At 31.0% G+C, this 17,315-nt stretch overlaps 3 protein-coding genes across 4 annotated transcripts; 1 reads left to right on the top strand and 2 right to left on the bottom strand.

The window, feature by feature from the left end:
• The first annotated feature begins 163 nt into the window (after positions 1 to 163).
• On the top strand, positions 164 to 2,632 carry Aladin (aladin WD repeat nucleoporin). The gene is made up of 4 exons (XM_047057695.2): positions 164 to 348; positions 399 to 749; positions 813 to 1,767; positions 1,815 to 2,632. The coding sequence occupies exons 1-4, from the start codon at positions 292 to 294 to the stop codon at positions 2,315 to 2,317; spliced, it is 1,866 nt and encodes a 621-aa protein (XP_046913651.1). The 5' UTR covers positions 164 to 291; the 3' UTR covers positions 2,318 to 2,632.
• AQP (aquaporin) lies at positions 1,781 to 3,544 on the bottom strand. The gene is made up of 3 exons (XM_047057696.2): positions 2,883 to 3,544; positions 2,598 to 2,818; positions 1,781 to 2,531 (listed from the first exon to the last, which is right to left on the bottom strand). Exons 1-3 carry the CDS (start codon positions 3,263 to 3,265, stop codon positions 2,338 to 2,340), a joined length of 798 nt encoding a protein of 265 aa, XP_046913652.1. The 5' UTR covers positions 3,266 to 3,544; the 3' UTR covers positions 1,781 to 2,337.
• A 98-nt stretch (positions 3,545 to 3,642) lies between these two features.
• Positions 3,643 to 12,829, bottom strand: LOC124494516 (uncharacterized). 2 transcript variants are annotated; one of them, XM_075729376.1, is made up of 3 exons: positions 12,554 to 12,829; positions 6,520 to 6,838; positions 3,643 to 6,454 (listed from the first exon to the last, which is right to left on the bottom strand). In XM_075729376.1, exons 2-3 carry the CDS (start codon positions 6,820 to 6,822, stop codon positions 3,938 to 3,940), a joined length of 2,820 nt encoding a protein of 939 aa, XP_075585491.1. In that variant the 5' UTR covers positions 6,823 to 6,838; positions 12,554 to 12,829; the 3' UTR covers positions 3,643 to 3,937. The 2 variants fall into 2 exon arrangements, with proteins under 2 accessions (XP_075585491.1, XP_046913650.1); XM_047057694.2 differs by lacking the exon at positions 12,554 to 12,829 and adding an exon at positions 8,249 to 8,725.
• Between the last annotated feature and the right edge of the window lie 4,486 nt (positions 12,830 to 17,315).

Raw genomic sequence — 17,315 nt, 5'->3', positions numbered from 1 at the left:
AAGAAGTGGCATGAGTGCTTCATATGAGTCATTTATTTAGCCCTCAGCTTCATTTATAATGCTACTACTAATCAAGAAAAAAAAGGGTGGGAAATTGAAATTCTTTTGACGCATGCTAGCTGTATGCAGAAATACCACATCGATAATGAATAATAAATTGTATATTCATCTTTAAAAACCAGATGGCGACTATTTTAAGAATAATTCGTTTTTTTTGACTGATGAAACCGGCGTGCATGTTCAGCTGATATTCATTATCAAGTTAAAAATTCAAATATTGTTCAATCAACAATGGAACAAATTCTGATTGATGATTCGTTTGTTGATTCTGATCTCATTAATCATATGGTAAATATGACATTAATTTTATTGTTCATTTATGACCATTTTCATTACAGGGACAAAAATATCCTCGAATTTTAATACAAAATGATGATATTGTGAAACCAGCATTGGCACCCGAACATCTTTGTCGTGATATATTTGTTGAGCGAAATGATCAAAATCTTTTTGTTCGTCTATTGCGTCATTATCGCACAAAAGGATTCATCTCTATGTTGAATTTTATTAAACAATCGTATCATGAATATCATCGACAATCAAAACAAAAAAGTGATGACAATCATTCTGGCAAACCAACGAATAGCAAAAATTATGGCCTATTATTGTTGTACATATTTGCCTTAATCATCCTACAAATTTATTCCATATATCTTGCAATTCATATGTATTTCTATCCATTTGATACGGTAATTATAATTTCGATAACAATTGTGTTGTGATTTATTAATATCTCCTCGTTCCATCATTAGTATTCCGATGATGATCTATTAAATGAATTCAATTTGAATTCCGGGTGGAAATCTGGTCTAGTACGTACGTTTGTCTGGCATCCTAGCTCGCTTCGATGTGCATTGGCATTAGTCAATGATCTTATTTATGTATATTCGGCCGATCATAAACGGCCATTAAATCATATAACATGCGTGAAAAATGTTCATCAAAGACAAATATCCTCAATGTGTTGGCATCCCAAATTGGATAATGTATTGGTTGTGGCTTGTCGTGATAAGATACTCATCTGGCGTTTTGAATCCCTATCGACGAATGTTGTTCAATCATCCCCAGCTTTACTGGCTCAAGTCAAAGCAGAATCTTTATCTACCAGGCAGCAGCCTTCATTACAAATCGTGAATACACATCTACAAAGTCCAATTACCAGTTTAGCATTTAATATGAATGGCAATATGTTGGTCAGTTGTTCACCCCGTAATGCTTCACTGTCGTTGTGTCGATTCGATGATAAATGTCAATTGGCAAAAATCGAATCTATTCGAATGAAACAACTTTCATCATTGATTCATTTGCCTCAACTGACCTCACTTCAATGGTCACCTGATGGACGACGGCTATTGGCTTTGACAACCCTACGCTCTAAACCAATTTGTGTATTCGAATCGATTAAATGGTCTTACAAATTTTGGACATTCCCCCCTGAACACAATCGACAACTCTGTCAAACTGCAGTATGGTTACGACCAAACGGAATGATCATGTTGTTTGTGCCTAAACAATCATCCAAAATCTTTGCATTAACATTTTATGATCGAGCCGAAGCCGACGACGTTGGTGGCGGTTCCAGTGATCAATGTACATTAATACTTGACACACGACAATTTTTCAATCAGGATGGCATAACTTCTCTACCGATTATTCACCAGTTATGCTGGGATATTAAATGCACCAAATTGGTGGTTTCATTTCAAGGTATTGTGTTTTATAAAGAGAATTTTTGTAACATTTGTTTATTTTAGATCCTATGGAAACAATAGCAATATTTAGCACCAGTTTAAATCCTGGCCTAAATATTCAACCATTTCGTATTCTCAAACCGGCATTCACTTCTGGAAAAAACGTTCGATGTCTATCGATGAATTTTCATGACAATTACGTTGATCCTGGTTGTTTGATTACTATTTGTTGGTCAAATGGTATTTTGACACATATACCACTAGAAGACACTGATATAGACAAAAACGATCGTACACCAAACGAATCGATTCGTTCGCTAACTTCATTGTGCACCAGTTTTGATGAATCCAGTTTTGTTCGCCGAGCCGGTGAATTTTCTTTAAGTCGTTGTTCAATTGCCTCGCCACTTCAACACAATGGTAATGGTTCGATTATATTATCACAAACGCATACTGGAAAAAAATCTAGGCAACCAGAGAAAACAAAATCTTTTGGCACATCCACACCACCATCAACACCTTTTCGTCGATCTGTACTTTATTCAACACGTGTTCAATATGATTAGAAATTTGATTTTGCATTAGTTTAATCATATTTGTTGTTTTTATTGATTGTGGTTGAATCCAATAAATTATTATGTATCCATCGAGCCAACAAACTGCCGACCATAGCTCCGAACCAATAAACTTGAAAATGTTCCCAATATGTATTGCCTTTACAGCCGATCATCAAAGCTGAAGCCAATATTGGATTGAAAAAACCACCAGTTGTATTGAGTGCTATTTTAATTTTTATTAATTTTTATGTTTATTAATATAATTTCGTACGATCGATTGATATCTTACCGAATAAAACGAGTAATACACTTGTCATTGAATTAGCCACAGTTGAAATGATGTGATTCCATTTTTCCGATTCAAGCGCAACGATACGGCTAATAAATGTGATTAGACCTTCGATCAAAGCACCATATAGAGGTGAAACATATAACGATGCTTCACATGGGGCCTCATGTAGATGATGATGTTGTTCGGTTAAATGCCAACACCAGATCCAAGAAGTATATCTAAACAGAAACAGATTTTACAACTTAATAAATTTTGTTTATGTTTATTTTTTTTAGCATTTACTTCCAAGTGAGCCATGCGCCTAATAATTGTCCCGTTAATTTTTTTATCAAGTCTGGCGAATTAATCGATCTTCCCATTATGAACATTTCTTCTACCGGACCACAAGGACAGGCTTCTGCATCTCCCCATGCTTGACACCACCAAACACATAAAAGAAATAATGCTATAGCTATACCATGATTACCATGTAATTCCCAAACTGGTCCAAGTTCAGCACAGCAGGCACATAATTCTATAGTTGAAATTAATTCATTTATAATAATATGAATGTTAATAGGTAAAATGCGAATTGAAATTGATCGAGCTAAATGTGCTATAAACACGTTAAAAATGAGCACTAGATATGGGATGAAATGATCTTCGACCGTAATTTGTATGGCCATTTCCAATCGTTGAAAAAATCACAATCCCGTCACCACGGGCGACATCCTTATCATTAGCCGAATCCTTTGGTTAAAATTCGCATCTTATTACAATGCAATGATTTTGACAAAATATTCAATGACAATTAAGCTACAATTTTGGGTACAATCCAATTGTTGATCATTTTATATGTATATATAGAACGAACTACATTCAACTGGAGGCAAAGCTAAAAAATGCGATCATCATCATACACTTCGAATGATATTTATATCAATAATGGCCATGAACATCATCAACATCAATCTATTTATATCACAATCTCCTAGACATCAGACAATCATTCTAAACATTCCAAGCATTTTGTCAATGAGAAAAAAATAACATAACTCAACGGTTCAATTAACTGAATTTTTTATTATTAAGAAATTTAATTTGTAAATTTACTCAAAAATATTGATCCGAAAATAAATGATTCGAATTTTTTTTCGCTTATATGGTTGATTTTTTCTTTGATTTTGTACATAAACACGATATAATAGTGATTGAAAATCTGAAAATAAATACAAATGAATAATTATTAAAAATTAATCGAATATCCAATAGTTGAAAAATCCAAATCGTAAAAAATAGAAATAAATAGAATGAAATTAAATGGCCTTTCAATTTGTTTAAAACAGTCATGTTTAGATTTAGGCACTTTGAGCTGGCGTTGGAGCTCTTCGTCCAAATAGATTTGGCCTTGGTCGATTTCCAAACAATGCAGGTCGTTGTCGTCCACCACCGATTTTAGGCCGTTCAGTTGATGATGATGGGGTTGATGATAAAGATGATTCACCTAAAGCAGGTTGTGATTCTAAATCAGAATCACTATTTCCAGATGCTGGCTGTGAACCCGATTCTATAGCAGCTGCTGCTGCTGTTTCATCGTTTCCACCAGCATTTCCTTGGTCGTCTGAAGCTGCAGAAACAGAAGCGGCCACAGTGGTTTCCGTTGTAGATGAAATGGCTGATTGTTCTTCAGGTTGATTGCGATTTCGATTTCGTAAGAACGGTAATCGACCACCACCACCACGAAGTTGGGGTCGATTACGGCTTGCATAAACGCTTGGACGTCTTGTGGTAGATTGTGTAGCAGTATCAGTCGTACTTGATGATGCTTCTGTACTCGGCCGTCCAGTACTTGGTTGTGGTTGATAACTACCTCGTCCTCCATATCGCCCTCGATTACCGAAACGTCTAGATGAAGGTGATGATTGATCTTGTGCTGTGCGATGTGGTGCGGCTGTTGTTGTTGTAGTTGTTGTAGACGTTGAAGAGGGATTTTGTTCTTTGCCATCACCTTGTTGGTCATCTCCAGAATGGCGTTCATCATTTATGGGTGAACCGAATCCCGGGCGTTGTGGACGACGGAATCGATTATTAGATAATGGACGATTACGGCGAAGATTAACGGCCGCTGGATTATTATAGCTAACAGGCGGAGCTCGTGTAAATGTTCGTGGTGGTGCTGAAGTGGTTGTAGTTGTAGTAGTTGTAGTTGATAACCGATTTCTATATGATGGAGTAGAACGGTTTGGAGCCCCGAATCCAGGTCGGCGATTACCAAAACGTCTACGTGGTGATTCAGTTGTTGTCGATGCTTCCGTTGTACTTGGCGTAGGAGTTGTTGTTGTTGTTGTTGTTGTGGTAGTCGTGAATCGTGGTCGGGCGGAAGTGGTAGTTGAATATTGCTGTAAAGTTGATGTTCGTGAAGTTAAGGTTGGAACTGCAGTACTGGCCGGTATTTGAGGCGAAGAAATACGAGGTTGATCGTGTTCTGGTAATTTTTCGATACCTATAAACTGTGGTTGAATTTTTTCTGGTTCAAAATGTGATGGCAATTGAGATGGAGCTTGAGGAGTAGATATTGTTACAGGTTGTGATTGTTGCTGATTTCCATATCGGAAAATGTTTGACACAAGGCTCGTATGATTAGTTATTGGTGGCAAAATAGAAGGTTGTGACGGTTGTTGAATTTGAGCTGATGTCGATGTGATTGGTTGTGATGATGATTGCTGCTGTGGTTGAGTTGGCTTTCTATGTTCGGAATTTGACGTAGATGGATTTAAAATTGCCGATATATCAAGTGGTTTAACGTTGGCACCAGAATGTAGATCTGTCATCATTTTATGAGAATCAGCCGGTTGTTTAACAAGGATTTTACCCGGTGGATTACCAACAGTCGATTGTGAATGTGATGATGACGGTGGTTGTGATTGGGAATTAACACCACCATCAAATCCTTCTAAAGAAGGAATAGCATCTAGTTCATTGTTCGGATCATTTTTTGCATTTTTGTCATCATCATAATAATAGTAATAATAGATAACGACATCATCTTTTTTATTATCGCTACTATTTGTTGGAGCTGTCTTATTGGCTATGGCTGGTGTTGACGATGGTGGAACTGTTGATCGAGTTGGTATTGGCGTAGAATCTGGTGCTGGTGGTGGTGGTTCGGAAATCGGGGCCAATAAATTATGATTACCCGGTCGAAAATTTATTCTCGATTTATTTGCATTTGATTGCAAATCTTCATATTGGAATGGATAAGCGGGCTGTGATTGTACTGAAGATTCACTTGGTTTTGATGGCGAAAACGATTGAGACTGACTTCGTGAATTTGTTCGTTGGTTGTTGGAAGAATCAACCAGCTGAGCATTAAATTGATTGGCATTCGATTGTGATGATGATACAATTGATGATTGTGGAGAATTTTGTGGAATATTACTGATCGAATCGGGCAATGATGATGGTGCTTGAGCTGAATTCAAAACTGAAGATGATGAAGATGATTGAGGTGGCGATATTGGTGGTGGTGGAAAATGCGTTGGTGGTGGATTCCATGAGACCGATTGAGATGGATGAAATTGATTTGCACCGCTTATGACTGAAATCAATGGCTCATTATTTGTTAGCGGTTGATTTTGTTGAAACTGTGGATAACGACGAATCGAATTGAATTGATCCTGGTTGCTAGCCGATTGTGATTGTGGTTGGATATATTGTGGCTGTGGTTGATGATATTGCGCTTGTTGTGGCTGCTGATTATGATGATTAGAAAGTGAATGATGACGATGAACAGGTTGCGGCTGTGTTTGATCACGTGAAGGCTGTGATTGTGGTTGATGATAATGGATAAAATGATCCTCAACAGGTGGTAATTGCTATGAAAATGATAAAATGAAATTGTATTAAATTAAATCTCGACAACAATTTGCTAATAACTTACAAAATTCGTAGTGTTTGTATTTGGCAGCTCAAGATTATAATATTGATAGTTAGGATTATTTGAAATTTGTCGCTTGATCGGTGGCGATATTTCATGATGCAGATGTTGAACTTGCGATTGTCGTTGTTGTTGATTATGATGAGTATGAGTATCGGTTTCGGTTTCGGTGGGCAACTCGAAGCTCACTATTTCGTCATTTTTATTATGATGATGACTATTATCTTGGCTATTGGCAGATGAACCAATGATAACGGCAGCTAAAATGGCTATAATTATTGTGAATGGCGTCCGATGAGGTAACATATTTGCCACCAATGATCTAAAGTAGGAAATGAAAAAAAAATTAATAATTCCATGAGAACAGTCAGGAAACGCTGAATGAAATGGCATAAATATTTAGATTTTAAAATTATATAAAATTTTAGAAGTGAAAACAGATTTTAACTTTCCACACCTATCACGGTAATTTAAATTTTTGATCGTGACGAAAAAATTCACAATATCAATAATGACGAATGTAAAGCCAAAGCAATCTATTTGATAAATTTACAATGAATGAATATTGAATAAAATTGATTAGAAATTGATTGATACATGTCACAATCAAAACGTGATATCAAAATACGACGGAAGCATTGTATAGCCCACCATCATTCAAATGTTTTGTCATTTAAGTTCACGTTTTAACCAAATCAGAGAGTAAATTAGCCAAAAGTATCGTTTCATGTGTTTCATTTGTTTGTTATTTTATTTGTTTGCCTGTCAGCATCAATCTTGAAACTTCCGTTTTTATTTTATTATTTTATCGATTGAAAATTTTTTTTCTTATTGTCATTGCAACGAATTGGATGAAGTAGGCCTTTTGTTCAGCAATCTTGTTTTGTCGTTTTCGTTATTAATAATTTTCTCTTCAACATATGAAATTGTTGGATTGTTGTTGACTAGATATAAGCTGTTTTATACAAGGGCACTTTGGGTCAATTAGATGACCAAAACGTCCATATTTCATGAGTATTAAGATTTAATCTACTTAACATAGTGGAGAGCTGAAGAGAATTATAGATCCACAATCAAAAACAAAAAAAAAAATGGACATCGACAATGAAATTGAAAACAATATCGTAAGGGAAAAAAATAAAGCTTACATTACACATGCCACACAAATCAGATGTAAACTACGGCAAAAAAACAACAAATTTTTTATGAAATCTGAAACTTGACCATCTAGACCTTGGTTATATCACATGAAAGCAGCAGCAGCAGCAGCAAAAAAAAATGCCTGTGATGGTTGAGATTGTGTTATACAAAAATAAAACATGTGAAAATCAAGAATTTAGGAATTTTGTTCAATTTTGTTTTTGTGGCCCTGTGACTTGCTTGCTTGCTCTCTTTATTATCATTATCTATGATTTATTTCATCATCATTTCTTCATTCAATCAATGAAACAGGTTCCTCTTCTGCTGATGAGTGGTAAGGCTTGAGGTTTTTTTTATCTTTTTGAAATTGTTGATCAATTTTTTTTTATTTGAATTTCACACAAATTCACTAGCACAAATACTACAACAACAACAACATGAATGAATGAATGAATGAACAACAACAACAACAACAAAATTGTTGATGATTGTTTCGAAACAGTGAACTAATGACGTTTTCGACGGTTCAATTACGTTTAAATGTATGTCAAATTGAATGAACAAAAAAGCAAAAAAAAAAATTATTTATTACCTTTGATGAAGAACCATTGTCGTTTATGTGTGTTTGTGTATGTATGTGTGTGCGTGTGTGAATACGATGGTTATCTTGAATGAATTTTTTTTTTTGCTTTTAAATGAAGTAGACACGATGTGTTCCAGATGATGATAATGATGATGATGATGATGAACAAAAAAGAAACAAGAAAAGAATGCTTTATGAATTGCTTCTTTTTTTGTTGATAGAAAATCAAATGAATAAAATTCGATATACAGAAGTGAAAAAAAAACTTATCAAGATACCAACAGCATCATGATTTGATGGTACACATGAATTATGGTGAAACGAAAATGAATCAAAATAATGAGATTGGTGTTGAATTTTTTTTTCTTCTAGATCTTCACAATAATTATGATTCGATAATGATCATCTATGACAATCGGATCATCGTCATTATTAAAATCATAATTATTCATCAAAAAAAAAACTCAACCAATGAAATGGATAACAAATCACTGACTGACTGACCGAATAACTTAGTCAATATAGACCGCAATATTCCAGTCATCAAAAAAAAAAAAAAAAAAAATCTCTTTTCATTTCAAATAACTTTCGTTCTCTTTTCAATTCACTCTGATATTGTTTGTCTCTCTCACCATCTGAATTACTGTTGATGATGATCTTTATAGATGTGACTATAGATGTTTGCGTAAATTGAAATTTTTAAAAAATGAAAAGAGAACAAAAACATGTAGAGAAAACACAGAAAAAAAAATCATCAATTGGCTAATCTTGTCTTACGATATATGATGAGCATGAATGTTCCATAAATGGCCATTAATATATAAAAATATCATCTTTTTTGGAATTTAATTTATCATCATCATCATCATCACCATCAGGGTTATTTATTCGAATCAAAGTGCAAAAAAAACCACACAGATGAAAGTCAGATTAAGTGATTGAAATTTCTAGGTCTTTTTCATTTGATAAGATCGCCATTATTAGATACAATGATAAATGATGGAAAAAATCCAGTTATTTGATCGTATTGATCTGGTAACCGGAAAAATGAATGCCGGTTAAATGAATTCCTATTGGATTACAGTGTTTTTTCTTTTTTTTCTCACAATCTAGGTTAATCATATATATGTGTGTGTGTGTGTCCTATGGATTTGATATATCATTCATTATGGATAAATGTAAATTAAATATCGAAAGAAATTCATCGTTATATTTATAAATCCAATGATTCCATAAACAATCATCTCGTGCCGTATGCATGCACTAAAACCGGATTTAGATTTTTTCACCCATTTAAGAACAGAAATACTCGACAAGTGAAGAAAAAAAATGAAGTTAAAATGCCCGTTGCGGTTATCATCATCATCATCATCATCAGTCAGCCATTCCAAATGTCAGATGAGTGAAAGTCGGCTTTAAGCCAGAAAAAAAAACTCAATACAATCGTAAATCAATGAAAAAAAAGAAAAAATCGTAAATGATAATCAGTTTTTTCCACTTAACAGATGACGAATAAATCAACCAACAAGATAAAAGAGATGATTGCAAAATCAATGAATTAGAGACTACATTATTTAGGTTTGGGTAATCAGAAAGAAAGAAAAAAACTCGAATTATAAATACACAATGTGCAATGGTACGTGAAACGAAAAACAGTCAGGCAGCAGCAGCCAGCCATTCATTCAATCAGTCTTGACCAATCGCTAGATACTATTAGAAAAAAAAGAGCTAATTAAAATTCCGTTTACTCGTTCCGTTTGTTTCGGGCACTAATATTTTGGCCTATGAAGATTTTTTTTTATTAAATTTTTGTTTCGTTGGAAAAAAATGCCTTTTTTTGCATTCTCAACAGTCAAAACATTTTTTTCTATTTTGTTCTATTGTTTTTGTTTTATTCCTTTACGCGTGGTTGTGATTACAAAAAGGATTCAAGTGAACAATTTCATTGAGGGGAGAGGAGGGGGAAGAAAGGATTTTTTTTTCCAATTCATCCGAATTCACTTATCATGTTGCGTATTTCGTGATTGGGTATAAATGATCTCAACAACATCATCATCATCATCATCTTACTAACCGATCATATCGTGTTCAAGAGATTAAATTTCTATTATAAATCATAATAAATAATAGCCAAAACAACAAATAAAATTACCTAAACCACACAGAAAAAAAATTGAATAGTCAAATGAACAAATAAATAAAGAAAACTATAAATTATATATATCACACATATAAATGCATTCATTCATTCAAATTTTTTTTTTGCTTTTCTTTTCAAAATTCAAGTTCATTGATCCATTATGAGAAAATAAAATTTTTGGACTATTCTCTGCTTGTGTGTGTGTGTGTTTGTATATGTCAACAATCCATTCATTCATCATTCAAAACTAAGTTATGTCAAGGGGATGATCCATATTTATTTTTTTGGTCTGATTAAATTTGAAATGTTATCATCATTATCATCATCACAAATCAAATAAAGGGTTGAACTTGTTTCTTTGTCATCAGATCGGTCATCATTTTCGATCATAAATCGGATTCATTTTTTTTCAGAAAAAAAATACATTTTTCTTTCTTTTACTTTAACATATGTCTAAACTAATGTAATAGAGTTGTATATACAGGGGATAGCAAAAAGGAATAACATGAAATCTGAAAATAGATTTCTGTTCTTTACATTTCTGATCGCTGGTCAAATGCTCTTGTTGGTCATTCAGGTTCTTATGATCAGAAAAAAAAATAAGAGTGTGTGTGTGTATGTGATCAAATCATTACATTCAAATTTTGATGGAAAACAAGAGCAAGATATAGAAAGAAAAGAGAGAGAGAGAGAGAGAGAGAAAGGAACACTTTTGTAGATTTGGTTTTATGATGTTATGAAAATGATCATAACCATCATCAACATGGCTATATCATAATCATCATTCACATGAAAGAAAAATGCTTTGACCATTCTCACACACACACACACATACACACAAACATATCAAGTCGATCTATTTTTATCTTGATTTGGATATCCAATGGTGTTCGATTAAAGAACCGAGAGCTGTGTATGTAGCAATCTATTTTTTTTTTTTTTTTTTTGATGAAAAAAAGGTGTGCTGTGCGGTGTATAGTCCAGTGTCCAGAGATTAAAGTGAGAATGTGTTTTTTTTTGTTTTGTTTTGTTCTGGGGTTGGTAGTTCAGATATGACCAAAAATAGCTTTCTATATTTTTCTCTAATTTGAATATATATAAACAATCTCAATCCATTTTTCTTTACATCCCTGAAATCATCCTAAATAATAATAATAATAATGATGATGATGATGATGATTTGATGAGATAAACAACAATAAATAACAATAGGATTATTCAGTCAATCAATACTGTTTGTTGACATTTTGAATACAATTCTACTAACCTTGATTTGTTTGAATTGATTTTCAATCTTTTTTTTTCAATGACAAAACCTTCATTCAAAACAAAACAAAAAAAATCAACAAATAATTTCATAGAAACCAGGGCAATAACCAACATTGATAATCATCATGATGATTAATTATTAATAATAACTGTGTGTGTAATGTTTAATATATAAAAATAATAATATTTCCAAGAAAACAAGAGTTTACTATAGTATAACAAGAACATTGACTTTATTTTTTTGTGTTCAGATTTTTTTTTCTTCTTTTTTCACTGCTGTTGAATAATTATTACGATATCTTAAAAATTATGAATAATAATGATGATGATGATGATGATGATGATGCGAAAAAAAAAGATTCTCATAAACATCATTCACATCTCAAGATTGGTGTGTATACATAAATATAATAGTAGTTGTAGTAGGTTATAATGTTATATAATATCAGCATTGCCAATCAACAATGTTTTTTTTTTTTTGGAAAGTGAAAAAAAAACCAACATTACTTGATTTCTCTCTATCTCTCACTTATCTTTCATTTGGTCATGTATAAATTTTTGATGTTTTTATATGATCTAAATTTAGAAATTATGAAAAACAACAAACAAACAAACAAACACAGACACACACACACACACAGACAGACACAGACAACAGATACAATTGAAATTGTCTTAACAATAATTTTAAAACATCAATGAATAAAAAATTCTGGGGAATTTTTTTTTTAATCTTTGAAAATTGCCACCGAGATAAGAGATGATGAGAATTTTCAAAGATAAGAAAAAAATTACAATTCGAAATAAATGTGAAAAAAAAACAAAAATCTAAAAAGTTATCATTTTTTGTAAACAGAGAAAAAAAAATCGAATTGATTGAGATTTAATTAAAAAAAAAAACTTACAAATTGATCAAAAATACTTTTGGAATATAAAGTTTTCATCATCATCATCATGAACAAAAAAAAATAGAAACAAATTGTAATCAAATATGGAAATTTCAACATTATTATTATTATCCAAGTATGGTATCATCGACCATTTATAAATGATGAATGAATGATTTATGGATGTCATATTTGAACTCAATGATGATTCAAACAATTTATTACAAATTCACATGATGATTCATCCGAATGCTATATACGTACGTAGTGTTTAAATTGGTTGATTATATGCATATATAGAACAATTCAATTTATTATTATTCGAGCAATATTTTGATAATATTCAAATTCACATTGTTGATTGTTTCAAAAACGCTGCCACAGTGTGTTGTTTTTGATGATGAATTTATTACTGCATATGTGCATGCCATCTATTTTTCGCTATACGAAATACATTCTTGGTTTTCTATTTTTCTCTCTTTCTCAAAGTGATTATTACACAAAAAAATATATCGTCATTCATCCTTTATATTATTATCCATTAAATTTTCTTTTGTCTGTGCTCAATCCATCCATCATTTATGAAAACAAATTCCTTTTTTTCTCTTCTTCTTCTTTGATTATCAAACATCAAATGACAACAATTGATTGTACTTTTTTCGGTTGTCGTTATTGTTTATATCGTATACTATACATCATTGATGAACAATCGAATGATTATCCATTCAATCGAATAAATCGATGTCTGATCAATTATTATTTTTTTTTGTGTTCATTGTTTGGTAACAGTATAAATGCTAAAACTTTCAATTCATCCAAAAAGATGTTTCACTATTCTCTTTATATTTTTTTTTTTCGTTTGCTTCATTCTTGTTCTTTTTATTAAATTAAACTTTTTTTCCCATCACAGTCTGTCACCGTAGCCATAATTGAAATTTTCAGGTGCCAGACTTTCAAAATAAAGAGAATTTCGATTTTCTTTTTCTTTTTTTCTTTTTTTTTTTGACTTGAGCTGAAAAACCAAAAATAAAAAAAAATTTTAAATGTCAAAATTTTTTTTTTCGTTCCAACTTTCGAATAACAAAAAATACTTTGTTTCGAATTCGAATTCAAATTCTGATTGTCTGATTCAATAATAATAATAATAAAACCATCATCCACAATCGACAACTGCAATAATGATATGAATTCAAATTTTTTTAAACTTCAAATTTAATTTTGACACCACCGCCTTTCATATGTTGTTGTCTGAATGAAAGTAGAATTGATAAAAAATGCCATCAAGGTATACTCTACCTACATATATTTCCGACTAGACACGTCTGTTTTATTGTATTTTTTTTTTTTTTTTGTTTAAGACTTTCGTTATATTCACCCTAAAGGGACATTGATATTTTCCCTTTTAGTACTAAATAACAATGTCTATGGAAACAATATATTGCCTATTTTATCCAAAAAAGATTTCCTTTCCGGATATTGAACCACAGAATGACAAGTGCAAACTCCATATTCTCCATCCACTCAATTGTTCCATATATATATGAGAGAATGGTTTTTTTTTGACAAAAAAAAATAAATAAAAATATTTCATCATCATCAAAATTACAGGTCACGTTTCGTGTCATTTTCATTTTCGTTTCACATTTCAAGTTGTTATTAGCAAAAAAAAAATCCTTCTCATACTGACCAAATAATTTTTTTTTGTTTATTTATTTTTAGACCTGTCCATCCTTCTTCTATCCATCCATCTAATGTCTATTTATCTTTTCAACAAAATGAAAAAAAAATGTACAAGTAATAAGTACATATAATCTCATATCCTATAAATAATGGACTTTTTTTTTGTTTTATCTACTTATTTATTAATTTTTTGTTGTTTCTCGTATTTTTTTTTGTAATATAAAATGAAATGACCAAAGATTCGAATCATCATCATCACCATCTATAACAACATCCTTGTTTTTTCAAGAATTTTTGTCTTTTTTTTTATTAATGAAATATAAAAGTTAACAGCGATTGTTTCTATAAGCAGAAAAAAAAATAAAGGCAGGGGTTTCAAACGTGAACAAAAAAAAAAAAAAAAACGGTTGACTTAAATTGCATATATACAGTATAATACACTGCCTCGATTAACGTTATTTCGCTTTACGTTCAAAATCAATTTTGGAACATAACCAAAATGTACTGTATACAAAATGTTTATTGTCAAATTTTAACCGACATAGTGATGCGATAATCATGTAATGTAGCTCTTTATTTTTTTTTCTCTCTGGTAAATGTGTACAATAATTCAAAATGAACAATGTTCAGTGATGGTAAAGAATCATGATAGATTTAGCTCTTGTTTAATGTATTTCTTTCAGCTTCATTTAATTATTTTTCGGTATATATGTGTGTGTGTGTGTTTGTGTGTGTCAACTTTGTTGATTTTTTTTTTGTTACAAGTTCATGTACATCATCAAATTCTTATTATTCTCATCATCATTATTTGATGACCACACTATAATGATAGTACATTTCACAATTTTTTTTTTACTTTATCGGAATTTATTCTGTTTTTTTTCCTGCTTGTTTGTTGTTTTTGTATTTGAAAATAAAACCAACATCTTGGTACATAATTACAATAACAACAACAACAACAACAACAAAAAACAGAAATCAACTAACAAAGATTAGGATTAAAGATTATATTCATTTGATTGCAATTAAATAAATGAATTCGAATTAATGTTGACATTTGTAATGAATTTGTTTTTGCAAGTTTGTCATCATATATATAGATAGATCAATCATTAATTCAGTATAAACATACTATATACATTCGTATGTTTATTTTGTTAAATTCGGATTTGATCAGTTTTACTGTTTGATGTTTGTGTTTGTCATGAAATCATTATTCATTATTATGCATTTTCCATTATTATTATGATGATGAGATATATGCCACATTGTACATTGAACACTATGAATAAGATATTTCAATTTTTTAGCCATTTTTTTCAATGTTGTTTCTGGAAATAGTTATAGCTGCAAATTCATTCATCAATTTCAATGATAATCCTTGAATTTTTTTTCTCTCTCTCACTCTCTCTACTATCTTATCTATTCAAGTATTATGTATTTGAATAGTAGTGTTTTTTTATAGAAATTTTTCCACCTTTCTTTCGGTGATGATAATTCCATTTTTTTTTTTTTTTGAACATATTCGAACAAAACATCCATCCGGATACTGCCCAGTAGATAAAAATTCATTTTTAAGGCATAAAAAAAAGTTTTTTTTTCTTTTGTTATTATTTATCTATTTATCAATCTTATATTCATCACTAAAATGGGGCATATGGTTTAGAAAAATTCTTTTTTCATATATATATCAACTTTATGAATGAGTTTTTTTTCAAATAACAAAAAAAAAATTCACAAATGAAATTCTTTTGGGACTACTATCATTATTATAGGAAAAAATATTGTCGTTGCCAATAGAAAAAAAATGAAAATGAAAACCAATGACAATATTCTTTCGCAAGTCAAGAGGAAAAATTGAATATATTTTTCACAGTTGGTTACAATTGATTGAAATATAGTGGTGATTCATTGTTTCGAAAGTTTGTGTTATGTAGAATCATGAATTTTTAATTAAATTGAAACTTGAATTGGAATTTAAAAGAACCAATACACATCTATTTATATCAAACACAATAAATCAGTATTTCAACTATGAAATAAATCTCATGAGAAAACAAAAATTGAAACACTGAATTCACTATTGTAGTGGTTTGGTCAAATATTCGTTTGAAATAAATGTATGATGTTGTTGTAGACGTTCATGTTTGCTTGTTTATATTCTTTATGTATACCATAAATCGTTTCGACTTTGATTTTGGTTAAGTGTTAACCATTTTTTTTGTTTATTGTTGTTATCTTGATTCAACTGTATTTCCGTTCTATTTATGCCATTTTGTCAACATTTTTGCCATAAGAATCAATAGACATGACATGACATGACATGTTGATGTGGCTATTTTTTTCAAAGTGATTCTTTCATGATGTAGTTAGATTCTAATAATCTGATTTTTTTTTTATTTCCTCTTGACGGAACAAAAAAAAAGAAGAAGAAAAGTTTCTTTGAATATTTTCAGTGAAAAACCAGAATTATTATAACTGAAACAATATCAACAAAACAATACGTACAATATCCATCATGATCAAAATATAATAGCCATTATTGAATAACAAAAATTTCAAAAAATCAAAGCTAATCCAAAAATAAAGCAACAAAAAATAGCGTTCAGAATATGGCCGGATATTTTATTCTATCCGGAAGATATTTTTTAATACAAAAATTGTTGAAACAAGAATAAATTTACATGTGAATAGTATGAATGTATTGTACATTATTATTATGAATAACATTAATGAGAAAATATTCATTGAGGAAAAATATTGCTGAATTTCGAAATGCCTCTTTCTACTATAATATTTTAGTTTGTTTGTTTATTTATTCGTTTGTTTGTTTATTCCTTTGTTGATGCTCAAATTCCCCCCTCAAAAAAAAATTAGTCCGAATTTTATATTTTTTAAATGTTACGTTTTTCGGTCAAGTTTTAGTTTGTACATGTGTGATGAAAATGGGTACAAATTTATGACGTGATTGCTTTCAATGTACCCAAAATAAAAGTGGACGAAAAACTTTTTTTCTGGAGAAAATTTATTTCGTACACTTTTTTTTCATGACCAGAACTATGGTCTGCATTTTTCTTCATTCTTCATTAGCATTTGTTTC

This window comes from Dermatophagoides farinae, chromosome 3 (genome assembly GCF_024713945.1).
Source record: "Dermatophagoides farinae isolate YC_2012a chromosome 3, ASM2471394v1, whole genome shotgun sequence".
NCBI classification, from domain to species: domain Eukaryota; kingdom Metazoa; phylum Arthropoda; class Arachnida; order Sarcoptiformes; family Pyroglyphidae; genus Dermatophagoides; species Dermatophagoides farinae.
This window is presented reverse-complemented; position numbering and strand designations above follow the sequence as displayed.

Coding starts and splice junctions, on each gene's coding strand:
- Aladin (XM_047057695.2), top strand. CDS start 292: ATGGAACAAATTCTGATTGATGATTCGTTTGTTGATTCTGATCTCATT. Junction 750..812: donor ATTTCTATCCATTTGATACG/GTAATTATAATT, acceptor TTCCATCATTAG/TATTCCGATGATGATCTATT. Junction 1,768..1,814: donor ATTGGTGGTTTCATTTCAAG/GTATTGTGTTTT, acceptor TGTTTATTTTAG/ATCCTATGGAAACAATAGCA.
- AQP (XM_047057696.2), bottom strand. CDS start 3,265: ATGGCCATACAAATTACGGTCGAAGATCATTTCATCCCATATCTAGTG. Junction 2,819..2,882: donor GGCGCATGGCTCACTTGGAA/GTAAATGCTAAA, acceptor GTTTCTGTTTAG/ATATACTTCTTGGATCTGGT. Junction 2,532..2,597: donor TGTATTACTCGTTTTATTCG/GTAAGATATCAA, acceptor AAATTAAAATAG/CACTCAATACAACTGGTGGT.
- LOC124494516 (XM_047057694.2), bottom strand. Junction 6,455..6,519: donor ATACAAACACTACGAATTTT/GTAAGTTATTAG, acceptor TCATTTTCATAG/CAATTACCACCTGTTGAGGA.